The sequence below is a fragment of the Pezoporus flaviventris genome, unplaced genomic scaffold (genome assembly GCF_033815535.1).
Source record: "Pezoporus flaviventris isolate CSIRO_AGI_PZ_B2104156 unplaced genomic scaffold, CSIRO_AGI_Pfla_v1 ptg000040l, whole genome shotgun sequence".
NCBI lineage: Eukaryota > Metazoa > Chordata > Aves > Psittaciformes > Psittacidae > Pezoporus > Pezoporus flaviventris.
This window is the reverse complement of record NW_026892588.1, coordinates 10,832,281-10,848,838: the sequence shown is the minus strand read 5'-3', so window position 1 is coordinate 10,848,838 and position 16,558 is coordinate 10,832,281. Positions and strand designations below refer to the sequence as shown.

The 16,558-nt window shown below is 37.2% G+C and overlaps 1 protein-coding gene across 3 annotated transcripts in view; it reads left to right on the top strand.

Moving 5' to 3' along the window:
- STAG1 (STAG1 cohesin complex component) overlaps positions 1 to 16,558 on the top strand; it is a 181,446-nt gene that overhangs the window by 71,740 nt on the left and 93,148 nt on the right. For all 3 annotated transcript variants that reach the window (XM_061465266.1, XM_061465267.1, XM_061465268.1), the window contains one exon: positions 2,558 to 2,654. In XM_061465266.1, coding sequence (XP_061321250.1) covers positions 2,558 to 2,654 — 97 coding nt within the window. The remainder of the gene's footprint in view (positions 1 to 2,557; positions 2,655 to 16,558) is intronic.

Sequence of the window (16,558 nt, the reverse complement as noted above, 5' to 3'; positions counted from 1 at the left end):
GAGGTTTCTTTTCTGTTCTTCTGTTAGCTCTCATCAAATAGATCTAGGAATTGGCAAGTTTAAAAGAAAACCGTTTTTCTTTTTTTGCAGTGAATAATAACCCCTGAGACACATTGCTGCAAGATGATATAGTTCTAAAACTTTATGGTTTAGACAGACACAGTCATTAGAGAAGAAATACGGTAAGGATCTGGTCAAGTAACTTGGAAGTATGAGTGTATTCTTGCCCCATTCTTATGCTTTTTCTTGTGTGCATAAGCCCTGTTGGGCAAGTGACCTGTGGTCTCATCCAGCGCAGCTGTTACTTTCTTCAGTGAAAAAAACAGCTGCTGGCAATTGCCTGTTGTTCTGATATCTGTGGTGATGTAGCTGTTCAAACAAATCTTCTAAGTTGGTAGTACACCAACAGTCTGGTCATTAAGCTGTGTCAATATTTGGTTTAGTAGATCATTTTTGTATTTGACTACACTTGTATTTATGTTCTGTGGAGAGTTCTGCTGATTGATTGAGAAGATTGAGTCTTACAGCAACAGGTCTAATTTCATGATGAAATAACAGTGAAGCATTCTAGATAACTGTTCTTGTGCTGTTGCTTTGTGTTTTCTCAACTTGTATGAAGATTAATTAGAGGCCAGGACCTTCTTTTTAATTTCCTCTAATTAGCAGATGGACCTCTTTGTAAGAATCCTTCTCCTACTGGGCATGTGTGTGTATTGGTAGGCAAAGCCTGTAAGGACTTAGGTTCCTGGCAAATTGAATGTTCAGTGATTCATGCCGGTTGTTGGGTAACATAATACTGATAGCACTGATAGTATCATTCTGTCTTGGGTTAAGAGAGAGTACAGTGATCTGTTCTAAACATGAAGTGTTTTGGCTCTCAATTCATGGAGTTGTGTATGTCTCTAGTACATACACAACTGTTTTTCTGCTTCCTTTTTCTCATACACTTACTGCAGTTGCACTGGTTATCAGGGGACTTTGTGTTTGAATAAGCTCGAAACTGCAGAGGGATTTTTCAAGATCAAGATCCTATCCTTGTATCTTCTGGTTTAGAAAGAGGCCATTTTTTTTTCTAAGAGGCTGAATTGTTTGGATTTTGTCTTTCTTATTCATTCTTTCTCAGCCTGGTTGGAAGCTGGTTACGTGGGGATGGTGGTGGGGGGGGCATGTTGAGGAATTTTTAAATTAAGTTTATACAAATTCACTGTACACCTGGACTTTCCAAAATGGAATAATCCATTTGCAGGATGTGCTCTGATAGCATGATCAAGCTTCTCCTAATGAATGCTGCTGCATGTATGGAACAGTAAAGATTTTTTTTTTCCCCTTGTAAAATGAGTAAAATATGGTGTTTGGTTACATTAAATATACACAGTTTATTACCTTCAGTGTTTATGCAACTGAGGAACTTGGAATACTGTATTGTAGTCATATGGAAAAAAAGCCATACTTGTCTTCCTTAAGCATGAAGTGGGCTGAAGATGGACCTCACGCAAGCCTTATCTAGAGCAGTTTTTAAGTGTTTCCATAGTTATTTTGTTTGCTTTGTCATCATTGCTTCATTTTGCCTACATCTGGAGTTTTAAAAATCATGGGTCTGCACAGGTCTGATGGGGTTTTGTAGTCTGAAGTGTCTGTATGGGAGGCAGTAATAGGCTTTGCATTCCTTTCATCTGATATATATCTGCCATTAACTCTTTCTGATGCTATGATTGCATTTTCATGTTGATTGGCAAAATTCGCTTAGTGTTCTTTCTCATTAAGCTGCTCAGGCATGTTTTCTGTCCCCAGAGACTAGTATTGACAAATGATAAACATTTTTGACACCTGTATGCTTTCTGTCCCCCTCCCTCTTACTACTCATGATAATGACTGTGTGCTACTCCTGCTTATCAGTCATTATAAAAATATCTCCTGGCTACTTAGCATAGTTTGAACCTGTGACTCAGCTTCATATACTGTGCTTCAGATGGCTTTTTGACTCTCAGGCCCTGTAAGGCCAACTTCTGCTTACTTTTTTTTTTTTTTTTTTACTTTGAATGTATTCCTTATTGCATTCTATCTTCCTGAATTATGTACGGTGTTTTTGAATAAATGATAACACTGCTTTGGCCTTTATAAATACTAAGAAGTTCACTCTGCAGTATAAGATCAGGTTTTATTCCAAAGTGTTTCTACTAATAGTTTTCTGGGAATAATGTTGGTCATTCTGAGCAGAATCACCGTGTTTGTTTGTTTGTCCGTTTGTTTTCAATACAATTTTGAAACTGGTTAAATTCCATGAGTAGAGTTTTGAGGAATGATTATCATTTCAGTTTGAACTTCTGTTTATACAATTATAGTACCAGCAAATGATACCTGTAGTTCTGTTCTCTAACAATATTTGTTCTGTCTCCACCCTGAGAGAAGGTGTATAGATTTCTGAATTTGTACACATGTGTGATTATGCAAAATAAATGCTCTGTTATCAAATTATATTCTGAAAAGAGTAAGTCATTTGCCTGTAATAAAACACTGTTTTAAGAGTCTCTGATAAGTATTCTTTTTTTCTTGACAGTCTGTGGTGGACGACTGGATTGAATCATATAAACAAGACAGGGACATAGCACTTCTGGATTTAATCAACTTCTTTATCCAGTGTTCAGGATGTCGAGGTACAGAACGTTGGAAACAAGTTGTATGGAATAAATCTGATAGTCATACAAATGTCTTAGTACAAATGCTGGTAAAGGTGTGAGAGACACATGGATTGGTACTCCTTGTATGCATGGTTTATATAGAAATGTTGTCTACGTTCAAGAATAATTTTATTTAAAGCTTGTTTGTCAAGGGCCTACCCTTTCTTTTTCTCATTTCCCTGTCATCATCCTAAAGTGTACAGATCCTTACAGAGACACTCTACTCATCAGCAAAAGGAGACAAAAGACCTGTTAATCAAGGTAGGCGTATCTTTACTTCCCCCTCCTGTTTCTTCCCTAATTTTTTGCTATGAGAATTAGTAGGTGTAACGATACCTTAACTTTGATATTTTTCTTTCTTTCTAGGAATGATTTTTTTTTTAAACTGAAGAGGAAGGAGTCAGACTTCAGCTGACTTTAATTACCAAGAAAGATTTCTTCTCGATGAAGCACCAATCTTATTTCTTTCTCTGTTGTAATACTTTATTAAGTCAGCAGCAAGTGGCCTTCCTTTTATACCTTATTTAAGCAGTCTCCATGACCAGGCATGTGGCAGTCAGTCTTTGTATCATTCAGTTGCCACACTGTACCTTCTAATGAATTTTACATGTGTTGTCTTTTTTCAGTTAACTCAGCCTTGAAAAGAGAGAAGGGCAGAGCTCTACTCTCTCTTTAGCTCCCAGAACCAAACTACTGTTTCTTATGCTTCCTATAATTTGCCTTGAGTAGAATTTGGAAATTACACACAATTTGGAAATTCTTTTTCTTCATTTTGTAACAGATACAGAAATACAACTTTAGATACCAAACCATCTGGATAGAAGTCCCTTCTTTCTTAATAATGAAGTCTCAGGTACATCAGAGAAAAGAAATATGAATTATCAGCAGCTTCCGCAACCCTTTATCATAGCTTATGGTAACAAACTTACTTTGTGGAAGCTCTGGAAGCATTCTGTGAAGCTCAGGGTTTAGACTGCCAGCCTGCGTCAGTGTCTGTACTGTTCACACAGATTCCCTAAAATATTTTTCAGGCTTGTCTGGCAGTTCACATAAAAGTAGCTGTATTCTGTTTGCTTTTTCAACACTCTCCTAAAGGTGTATATGCTAAAAAAAAAACAACCCAAACCCACAAGCTGCCTTAGAAGAATTTGGGTAGCATTAAACCAAAGGGATTCTTGGCCATATGTTTTTATTCTTGTTGATGCAAGCTTTTGGTGAAGGCATGTCATAAATATCTTCATTCCCCTGCTGGTCTCTAATTTCTACTTCCTTTCTTTCTCCCTGTTAGAGAAAGCAGCTCTCTGACAATCTCAGAAGATTCATATTTTTTCGAGCCTCCCCTTACTGACTGATGCAGGCTGAATGCCCACTGTCAGCCATATGCTGCTGAAGCAGTTGCTTCCCAGAAAAGCTTTCTGTTATTGGCTGTGAAGCAGCAGCAATTCAAGTGGCTGATGTCATTTACTTTCCTTTTGTTTTTAAATGGTGACTTTCTCTGTATTAGCAGTACTCTGCCTTGGACCCTCAGGGATATCTCTCTGCTGAGCTTGCTCTAGTGTGGCCTTCTAGTCCCAAACAGCAATGACAGGAGAAAGGAAGCAATAATTACTTCTTCCCTGAGTTTATAGTGCATTGGGAGCGATTTATTTTAGTGTTAAAATTTTTGCAGTGGGGACAGTAACAGATGTAAACCAGTTCTGTTCTTTCCAATTCCCAGTAGGATGCTTTGTTTCTAGAATAAGTAAAGACTTCATTAGAAGAGAGTGAATTTTATTGATAGCGCTGAGGGTAGAACACGTATTTGAGCTCTCTTTAATGGAACTGAGATATGGAAATCTGTGGATGTTCTGTGTTTTGTGAGGAAGACCACCTTTCTTGTAGGAAGATTATATGCTGGAATATGTCATTTTAATTTCTTGTTAAAGATTTTGCTGATGTTCTTGCTTATTTCCATTTCTGCTAAGTAACAGCTCCTTATCTGTTGGCTCAACGGCTGCTTTATCTTCCTTATTAGTCCTTAATTTTCTTCTTTTCAGTTGGCTCCACTAACATTGTTTCAGATTGTCCAGACTTCTTTCCCAGTGTTGGATCTAAACGCTTACTGATAATATATCTAACTCTGATCATTAACTTGAAGGGAGGAGGACAGCTCACTTGGGAGAAAGTTCCTCAGGAAACTTGGCAAGTGATGCTAGGTTTATAAATCTACCATTTTAACAGTGTTTAAGATTATTTGATAGCTAAATATGTATAAAATACATGTAACTTGACATTCTTTCAAAGGTTTGAAGCAGGTAAAGAGAGTATGTCTGTTTCTGACTTGAATTTGAAATTGTTTAGGCACCAAACTGTTTTATTTAGCAATGGTATTGACCCTGACAAAAATATCTTTGTGTTCAGAGAAACATTGATTTTTATATATTTATCCCATTCTCTTGGCCAGTGCGTACGTGTCAATGAACTTCTTAGCATTCTCCAGCTTTGTTTAGAGATGTACCTGAAATGAGAAGTGATCTCTTGTAAATATGAATGAGCAGGCATGGTATGTAAATTATTAATACTAAAAAATTGTAAAATGATTTAATTTTGCAGGTGATCTTAAGAGACTTTTGCAACTTAAATTGAATAAATGTAACCCAAATATTCAAGCATGTTTGTCTTTTGTCAGCTCTTCTGAAGCGTCTGTTTAATCAGTTGCTTTCTATATAATGTGTTCCGATTCATACAATAATGTCCATTAAAACGTGGTTTTAGTATGACTTCAGTAATCTTTCAGGGGTTTTAAAGGGCCAGTTGGTACAAATTAGAAGCTTATTGTATTGAACTACCCAAAGCATTTAAATTCAATAATCAGAGTTGCATGAGACTTAAAATCACTCTTCTTGCCATCTCTCCTCTAGTTTTCCTGCTCAATATGTATGTTTATTGCCTTTGTTGATTTTGATTACAAAGAAGTGAAAATAGTTTAAGCATTTTTTTGTCTTGCTGTTCCTTTCTTCAATACCAACAAAACTCCCTGCCTTTCACAGCTTGTCTGTGTAGTCTTCTCCATGATGCTACATGGTATTTGTGTGGTAGAAAACATGGTTAACAGGGGTTGATAAATTCACCTATTCATTTTTTGTTTCCTACCCTCGTATAGAGAGGATCTTGTATCAGACAGTACCTAAGAAAGATGGAAAAGTTAGTATTCAAATACTTTTTTTTTCCCAGGAAAAATAGCAAATAAATGCTGTTTCCAGTCCTTGGAAAAAACAGCTCTGTTGATAGTAGGTATTTGTTATCCACAGTATTGAAAGTCTGTGAAGCAGGTGGTGGTGTGTTTATCTTCTTTCTTCTCTGTCAGGAACTTAGTTTAGGAGTTTTTATTTTTAGATTACAGGAACTTTTTGATTTTAGGGTGTCATAATGATAAACTGATATTTCAAACAACTTTCTGTTGGCTGGGGGTGGAATTATATCCATATTACTGAGATTTCTGTTTCGCATGCTGTCATTTGGTCTGTAGGATTGTGGATACAGGAACCCTCTCTTGCAGAAGAGTTGCAGATCATTGTTCAGAGTTTTGGGGGGCGGGGTTGCCAGCTCTTTTCCATTCTAGGAATGTAATTTTGCTTTTTTTCCTCTTCTTCCTTTTCTTTTTATGAACACTTGTGTAAAGCACAGCATGATACGTGGAGATCCCTGAGCTAGTTGCAAGCAAGCTGAAATGTCTAATCAGCAATATGCGTGCCCAGGTCTCTGAAGGATTATAACTGTGTCAGGATGATGCTGCATCTGGACTAATTAGCTCTGCCTCTCAGACTTAGTAATTAGCTCAGGTATCATGCTCTGCTGCTGTGACAACCAGGCTGTTTCCATTTCTGGAGCAATATGGATTTAGAGCTGGCTTGGGTATATTCATTGCTGTCTGCTTTTGCCTTCTGTTATTGATATAAAACAAACAGCAAACCCCACGAGCACTCTGACCTTTCTGCATTTTAAAGGAGGAAAGCCATTCTTATGAATAAATATTTTTTTTTTCCCTAACCAGAAGCAATTAGTGCTTGAAACAGCTTCTTAAGCTGTGAAGAAAAAACTGAGCCATCGAGCCTGTGTAAGAGAAGAAGCTTTCTTTTGCAGGGGAAAAAGGTCTCTCGCATAGCTGAAGAGGAGAACTACTTGACTGCTTTAAAATATATAGTGAAATTATTCTCATTCTTTCTCTCCTACCCTCTCTTTCCCTCCCATTTATAACTGATAGGTAAGCCAGAAACCTGTCAGCTCTTCATCAGACTTTCGCAAGTGATTTAATCACTGCTTCTTCTGCTAACCTTACATCTGTCAGACAACTGATGCACCAGTTCCTGACGGAACAAAACGGGTGAACATCTCTTACAGTTAAATTCTTAGCAGTGTTGTAGCCTTCTCTGGTTTGTAAGAGGCTCTCCATTTAAATAGTTTGGTGATTTAGCACTGAAGTTGTTTTCAGAAGTAGTTGATGCAGGACGCAGGTGAATACTCTTTATTTTCTTTTCTCATCTTCTCATCTTGCAGAATCAAATATTAATGCACAAATGTTAAAACTGGCACCTATCAATGTTGATTGCTGGTGGTGTTAAGGGTTGGGTTTTTTAGGTTGAGAGTAAGCAGGAATCTGTGTGATTAAAGCAGGACATCTTTATGGTAATTTTCCTTGTGAATCAGACACTTGAGGATCCCCATTCCTCTTCCAGCTTGAGCCTTGAATCTCTGGTTGTTGTCACTTATTCTAGTAAGATCCTCTGTAAAATTCTGTGATTGAATGGTACAAACTGAGTGAAGAAGTGCAGGAGTTTGAAGTTAGCTTTCTCAAATACAGGATGCATATTGATATTCATTTCTATTAATGCTCTCTGCTCTTAATTAAGAGCAGACTAATAGATTTCTGTTTTGCCAAAGGATATTGAAGGCTAAAACTAAGCAAAAGCACTGTAAAGTGGCCACTGTATGGTCTGGAAAAGGAAAAGAACAAGCAGCTGCTTCTTTTCCTTTGGACAGGATTTCAAAAAGCAGATTAGCCAGGAAATAGTGTTATTTACTCTGATTAATATTTTCATAGAATCATAGAATAGTTAGGGTTGGAAAAGACCTTAAGATCATCAAGTTCCAACCCCCTTGCCATGGGCAGGGTCACCTCACACTAAACCATATCACCCAAGGCCTCGTCCAACCTGATCTTGAACACTGCCAGGGATGGAGCATTCACAACCTCCCTGGGCAACCTATTCCAGTGCCTCACCACCCTCACAATAAAGAACTTCCTCCTCATATCCAATCTAAACTTCCCCTGTTTAAGTTTTAACCCATTACCCCTTGTCCTGTCACTACAGTCCCTAATGAAGAGTCCCTCCCCAGCATCCTTATAGCACCCTTCAGATACTGTAAGGCTGCTGTCTCCACACAGCCTTCTCTTCTCCAGGCTGAACAGCCCCAACTTTCTCAGCCTATCTTCATACGAGAGGTGCTCCAGTTCCCTGATCATCCTTGTGGCCCTTCTCTGGACTTGTTCCAACATTTTAATAGGGGATATAACATTGTAAGTAGAATAATGGTTTAGAAAACCTGTATCTTTTATCATTTATTTGTACACAGTTTTGTGGTTGATGGAATAATATTTCTCTATACAGATGGGTGTTATTGAGCATGGAAAGAGTTGCTTGATAACATTCCTGCTAATGGTTCTTTCACAAGGATCTGCAAATTGTCAGTGAGAAATGTTGCTGGCTTTGGCATCCATTAAAAAGCTTTATCTCTTCAGTCATTCACTATTAAGAGGTAGATATCATAAATGCTTAGTATTTTGAACAAATTAGAAAATAATGCTATTCATTGCACTGGAGCCTGTATTTTTATTAAGGATATAAAGTATACTTTGTCACAATTTCTCCAACAAAATCCCTTTTCAGTGTGTGAATATAAGGAAGAAGTTGTAAAGTGAAGCACTAATGAACATTAAAAAAATTGATACTTGTACATTATTTAAGTCATAGTAATGTCAAGGATTTATAAAATATTTTATATGCATACTGTACAGAAATAAATACAACCCCCATAACTGTATGATACAATTAAAAGCGTGCTGTTAACCACACTCAAAAGCTGGAAAGGTAAGACCGAAAGATGGAAATTAGTTAATTTTAATTTCATGTGTGCTGTAGTTAAACCAGATCCTAATTTTCTACTTCTTGTTTCTGAGCCTTGGGGTCATTTCTGTAGTGTGTTTATCTTGAAGTGAAAGCTCATAATACTCAAACTGAAGGTAACATGCAAATTATTAACTGGCTTGGGTGGAAGATAAATCACATCACCAAGACGTGCATCAAATGTTTCATCAGTTCAGTCGTTTCAATGAAGATAAGTAAGGTTAAAATGTTCGTATCAAACACTTGACAACTAATATGGTTACAATCAATTTTTTTATTAAGTACCAATTATTGGCATTTGTTGGCATTCTTGAAAGTAAAGCTTTAGTTTTGTTGTGTGTATCATTTTCTAATCCAAAAATGTTTCCAGTATTTCTTCCCGTTTGCTGCTGAATGGTATCTGTACTTTTCATCTCATATACTCTGTCTTCCTTACTGCTTGGTTTGTTGGTTTTCATTTGAAGGAATGCATCACATTTTATAGCAACTTGTGAATTAATGGCACCTTTTTCCCAAAAGGTGCATCCTGCTACTTCCAGAAACTGGGGGGGGGGAAACACAGGAATTTGCTGACCTTTCAGTACAGGAGAGTGGAATGAAAGGCGTACTGCTCTGTGGTTTCAAAATGTGAATGAAATACCTGCTGTGTCAAGGTCTGACTTCAGTCCAAGATTGCACCTTATGAATTGGTAACAGGAGGGACAGTAATTTAAACCAAACATTTTTCTGTATTACTTGCTACCTGAATATATTGAAGTATTCATGTTTCAAATATGACAGCAGAACAAAATTAAGCTGGCCTAAAATCAGCTATTAACGAATTTGTTCATATGAACTAACATAAACTTGCAAATAATTTTAAAGAAATTTATTGAACTAATTGACAGAACTTGTGATAATGGAATATTTTAGAGCAAATATATAATGTAAAGAAAGATTACTTCTGAAGTGACAGTTTAAGGGCAAGTTCTGCACTGCTAGCTCTGTATATGTTCAAATCTCTGCTGAAAATGAAAGCACTCCTTGTAAGCGTGGAACAAAGTCTACGTTCTACTCCTGTGTACTCATAAGAAAATTCATAGGTTGTAAAATTATTTTTGGCACTGCTCACTGGAGATAAATTGTGCAAGGCTTTCAAATGTTACTACTTGCTTTCCACTGTATTCATTTAATTACATACATATTGATCTGGAAAGTGGTAGGACTCATATGACTGCAAAGTTACTGAGATATCTCTCTCGGATTGCTGATGCTTTAATGCTGCAGCTTCCTAAGAGAAGAGCAATAATTACTTCTTTGTGTTAATGATTCAGAATAGTTGTTGTCTTACTAGCCAGATCTGTGTCATTTCCTCTTTATTTAGGCTTAGTTTGTTTTCTGTATAATACCGATTTGTTAAAGGAGGGGACACCTCTGAACTAAGTAGGTAAGAGAAAACATCAGTTGGATATTTTTGACAATATTTTCTAAGGCTTATGAGCAAATTATGCCTGTGTATGAGTTTGTCTCTACCTAAGTATTAGATGCATTGCTGGATTATTTTTCTTTTTTAGATGCCATTGATGATAGTTTCTGTGAGGAAAGGAACTAATTATGAAAAGGAACCAAATATCACTAGATCTTAGCACTTGCTTGCTGCATTACAAATAAGAAGGGTCTTTATGTCTCCAGTCTTTTCAAAGATGCAAATTCTGCTGAAGGTTGAGTCAGACTTTTCCAGGCCGAGGGTAGGAATTAAATTCCACAAATGGTCTTTCTCTCAGCAAACACTGTAATCATGATTTTCTCTCTTTTTCATTAAGGAATCCATGGATTTATTTCATGAAGTGCAATACTAATACACACTGCAGTAATTACTTTTGAAGAGAAAAAGACTGGGATGATTAAAACAGTCCACATCCTAATGGAAAAGCCTTATTCTCTGGCACAAAGAAAGTGGTTGCAATAAATTCAGAGTTCTCTGAATGTTCAAGCACTCAAAAGTAGCTGAATATAGCAGAAGGGTAGCCTGGGTTTCAAAGAAGGTTCATCTAAATTTGGAAAAGGAAGAAGTGGGCTCTTAAACAGATACAATCCTGCCCACATTCCACTGCTCCCTACTTAATTCTTTCTTTATATCAATCTGATCATGTTGCCTCAGTCATCTTTATCCTCAACCGTGACCAGTTGAGCCTTACAATTTTTCACCGCCTTTTAACTGGAAGTTACGGCAGTTTCTGACAGTGGTAGAGTCAAACCCATTACAGGGAAGCCTAGTGTAAAATGGCATTGACTTCCACATTGTTGTCGTCCGTACTTGCATGGAATGTTTTTGTGAACCTCGAAGGGTGGAAAAGGGAGTTGTGCAGAACTATTATCAGATCTTACAGGAACAATGAGGAGCTCCTTTGCCAGCAGCCTCTGTACCCTGGTTTAAATAAGGAACTCATAACCCCTAGCAGAGCTGAACCAGCTTTTTGGATAGCTGTCAGCCACTGAACAGTGAGCAGTAGAGAGTGTTTACATTTCTTTCAGTTAGCACCTTAAGTTTAAGCTTCAGTTTAGAGCCACTGGTGCTCTACACCTGCGGCATTGGGTCCTGTGTATTTCAGTTTGTAACTGCATGATTTCATAAAGGGATGAACTCGGAAGTTATGAGGTTAAAACACCTTTGATTATAAGGCCTTTTTTTCTGAGGCGTCATTTGTGGAGTTCAATAAGCACCATCTGTTGTGGAAGTAAGTTTCTATGAAGTCGTAATATCATCTGTTGAAATACCTTTAATGTAGCTTGTCAGATTTACTACAAACTCTACTATTTATTTCATCATTATGAAAATAAGTCTTATTAATAGCTTGTAAGATCTTGTGACTAGGCAACTGTGATAATGGAAAAAGGGCCTAAAAATATTTTTAGCAACTTTTGGGAATGAAAATTTATTGTAGATGTATTTAACTGCATAGAGTCAATAATAGTATTTTAAATGACCTTTTTCTTACACTCTAGAAATTACCACTTCCCAAAATTATCGCTCTAAAATAAGTTTTACTTCAGATCTAATTTGCTATGACAAGAATACATTTCCTATTGACCATAGACTCATGGAATGGTTTGGGTTGGAAGGGACCTTAAAACTCATCCAGTTCCACCCCCCTGCCACAGGCAGGGACACCTTCCACTAGACCGGGTCGCTCCAATCCCTGTCCAGCCTGGCCTTGAGCATTGCCAGGGATGGGGCAGCCACAGCTTCTCTGGGCAACCTGTGCCAGTGCCTCCGCACCCTCACAGGGAAGAACTTCTGCCTAATGTTTAATCTCAGTCTCCCCTCTTTCAATTTAAAACCATTCCCCCTTGTCCTGTCCCTACAGGCCCTTGTCAAAACCTCTCTCCAGATTTCTTGTCAGCCCCTTTAGGCACTGGAGGGTACTCTAAGGTGTATTCAGAACCTTCTCTTCTCCAGGCTGAACCAGCCCAGCTCTCTCAGCCTGTCTCCAGGGTAGAGCTGCTCCAGCCCTCGCAGTATCTCTGTGGCCTCCTCTGGACTCTCTCCAACAACTCCACATCCCTCTTGTATTGTTGCCCCCAGAGCTGGATGCAGGACTGCAGGGGGGTTCTCACCAGAGTGGAGTATAGAGGGAGAATCCCCTCCCTTGACCTGCTGGTCACCCTGCTTGGACACAGTTGGCTTCTGGCCTGCAAGCACACACTGCAGGGTCATACTCAGGTTTTCATCCACCAGTTCAAAGCAGGGACTCATGTGCGCTAGCACATCCACTTTTAAAGAAAGAAAGAAAATTCAACTATTATGCCTCAGTAGAAATTCTAGTTTCACCCTGATATGGCACCATTGGTAGACTGTTGGCAAACCACAGTCTTTCTAGGTTCAGAGGAAAGGTCTAAGTTTGTTTTCGTATCTTGCTTGTTTGCTGAGTTGGGTAAGTGATCAGCGAGTAGCTTCTTGCTGTGAATTATGAGAAGATGGAGTTCATGGATCAGCAACACTTTCATTTGTAATTTTCCAAGCAACTGTTGAACTGTTAAGTATTTTCAACCAGTCTCCATTGAATTTACTTCCAGAAGATGTAATATATGGAAGAAAATATATGCCAATCAATTCATGGTGCCACTTGTAGATACTTCAGTAACGGTTTGGAATTTTAAGTCCTGATTACAGGGGAGACATAAGAGATTCAAACAGTCTTAAATTCTTTATCTGAGTTACAACAGGTTTAATCTTAACAATATGATGCAGAAAACTTGGGTGAGTTGCTTTGCTTTTTGTTTTTATAATCTCTTATTATTGTAATTATAGTTTTATTTTTTTAATTAAATTTAAATTTTTGCTGGAACTCCAGTATTCTAGGGCTAGCATCAAGATGAAGAAGGTTTGTAGCTGATGCAGAAATTTGACTTACTGGTGTTGTATGCAGAATACAGCTTATTTTCCCTTATATGATGTTTTGGTATTGGATGTAATTTTTTTTTTTTTTTTGACAATGTAGAACTAAACCCATGGGTTAGAGTTAAATTTATGTTGTGTACTTGCAGTTACTTCTACTTTTGTCAAACAAGTACTTTTTTTTGTTGTTGTGGTGGTGGGAGAGGATACTTGAGCTCTTTTCAACCGCTCTGTATGTCTTGTCCGTCTGGTTTCACTTGTAGCTGCTTACAGAAGAATGTGTCAAACAGGAAGGATACCAGCCTAGGCTCATTATAAGCACTTGCAAACCATTTTGTCTAATAGCAGTGAAGGATGTTCTCACTCTTAAATTTGTTTGCTATCTAATTTTCAACCCCTTTTTTTTAACCTTTTCCTTGTTTCTGTGGTAGCCTGTGACAGTTGGATTATACTTCTGTGCTGTGTGGAAAAATCATTTTATTTAGCTGCGATACTTCACTGGCTGCTTCCCTGGAATTTTATTTTCCAGACATAACGAATAATTCAAAATACATCTTCTCTGTCCCACATGGAATTTTGTAGAGATTTCTCATAACTTTCTTTTCACCACTCTTTTTCATTTCTTTCCAATTATTCCTTTGTATTAAAAAATGCATCAATTAAGATCGAAGAGTGACTCTCCATTCATAGTATACGTATGACCTGATCTTAGATGCCATGGTTCTTTACGTGCTAACTCAGCTGTGACTTCTGCCATAAGTTTCTGAGGTATCTGCATTCAAATGAGGCTTTGATGTAAACAGTTTACTGATAAGGGGCAGTGGCCTGGGTTCAGCAATTCACCAAGTATTATCAGAGTAGAGTTATAATTGCTGGGTACAAGCTGTTTGGTCTTGAGGAAGACAATATTTACAGTCTGTAAATATTATCAATGTAATTTGGTATATTACTTTATTGTTTTGGTTGTCTGATACATTGCCCAGTGATTACTTTGTAGTGCTACTTTGAATGTTATGTATATAATGCCATAATTATTTCTTTTACCTCCTTAATTGGGGTATAAAATTAAAGTTGGATTTAGTTTTGACAGTGGTTTTGTGCTTGAATGGTAGCTTAGTAGCTTAACTCAGTGATTGCAGAGGTGTTTAATACATTTTAGAGAGAAAAAAATAATTTTGGGGAAGGAAGAGCTTTAAGATATTCAAAGTAAGTTAACTGATCTTAACTGTGTACTAAAGTAATAGTAATACAGTATAGTATAATGTAATGCATATTAGTATAGTCACTGTTTTGATTATAAAGTGTATTTATTGTAGCATACAGTGTTAATAGTTGAGCTTACTTGCACTGCCTGTGCTCCACTTACGGTAAGTTATAAAACCAAGAGCAATACTATGGACCAGGTTTAATACTGAGCTGTGAAGACCTGAGACATGTTAGAGATAAACTGCAGGGCTTAGATTTAGATTTAATATGCATAGATGGATATCCCCTTTCTCTTAGGGAAATACGCACAGAGTTGATCTTACTAGGTGGTTAATGTTTCCTAGTGCTTTGAAGGAGACTGGGCAATAAGCTGCTCTCGGGAGAGGTGAGCATCTGCACTCCTCACGCCCTTGTAGTGCTCCTCTGTGCCTGCCTGTGCTGAGCAAAGCTAGCAGTTCCTTCTGTTAAGAAACACTGAAAGACATTGCACTGCTTTGAGAAATGCGTTTAACCCTTTGATGTTTTTAGTCTTTGTTCTCATGGAAACTGTGTAAAGTGGCAAGCATTTCAAAAATGGGCAATCCTCTATGCATTTATTTTTAGTTCTTCTCAGCCTGTAATAACAGAAAAAAAGTACTAAACATCCCAGAAAAAAAAATCAATTACATGCATGAGATCTCATTAATAGGGAAAATATAAGGAGATGGGGAGACTGAAACATCTGTAACAATGGAATGAAAGATAGAGGTAAACTTGTGCCTTTAAATGCAGGAAAGTATAAGGCAAAAGGCAGGAATTATGGAATCCAAAAATTACAAGAAATGAATGTGTTCTGTGAGGACACATTTACATAGATGCGCTTAGAAAGCAGAAGAGGCAGACAGGTGTACATCCCAGTGGTTTAGCTTTGCTCCAACAGCCAAAATAGTAGTATACTTATTTTATCGGATGAGTATGTTGTGGGGCTGCTTTAAGCTGCTGCAGAATGATAGAACCAGAATATATATACAGCTGAACAGGGCCATAAATTAAAAACATGACTCAGCTTTTTAATCCTTTCATCAAGGAGTTTATCACAGCTCCTTTTGCTGATTTTATTGTAAACTTCATGGGAGAAGGATAACAAAGCAATTACCAGACAGTCTGTGTTGACATGGAGTTACAGTTGAGAATGTAGTTATGCCAAAAAAATAAGGGTACTATACAGAAAATTCAGTATTATGGTTAACCTTTAAAAGGTGAGCATATTTCAGTAAAGATATCCTGATATTAATACTCCCAGACATCATAAACTGATAGTGGGGGAGAGGGAGCATTGAAAAGCCTTCAAAGGAAAGTTTGCCTGAAGTGCTGAAAGTTGGGGTTGTAGGCAGAATTCTGAGCAGTTTGTTACAGAACATTGAGAAAACTAAATGTGATTTACAAATCAAACATTAGCTTATGGGTATGTTAAAATATTTTATTTTACCCAAGTATTCTTTGTATTTTGCCACTTTAAAGATTTTTCCACCAAGCTGTAAGACGCTACCAGAAGAGTAAGGTGGCTGCTTTATTCTGTGGCTGCATAAGTGGCATTTTGCATCTGGATATTTACAAAGAAGAGTAGTAGTGGCATGATAATTCTTGATGTATTTATAGGGCCTTTTTTAATTTGAGCAAAACACACTATTTCAAAGAAGACTGATATTAAAATTTGTAAGGTAAAGCAATCTGAGAGGAGAATGTAAATAAGGTTTAAAGCCATTTTCCAAATTAAACCTTCCTTAGTTGCAGTGTTCCTCTGTGTTTTTCTTCTTTCCCTTTTCCTTAGTGGTATTTGATTAATTTTTCCCCTTGAGTTATCTTTGTGTTAATTAATGTAGTCAAACTCTTCATTCTCTCTTGTATTTCATCTGCTATTACTGTGTATTACTATTTCTATATATATATTACTATTTGTCTTTCAGCACTTTTTTCAGTACTTGCTGCTTTATCACTTATGTAAAGTTTTGGGTTTTTTTTCTAGTATTACTAAGTTTAACAAGGTTTATCTTTTTTTTTTTTTTTTTTTTTACATTTTGTTCTCAAATACTCCTTAGTGAATCCGAGATATCCATTGTTGAGAAACAAGTTACATGTTGGTCTTTCTTAGT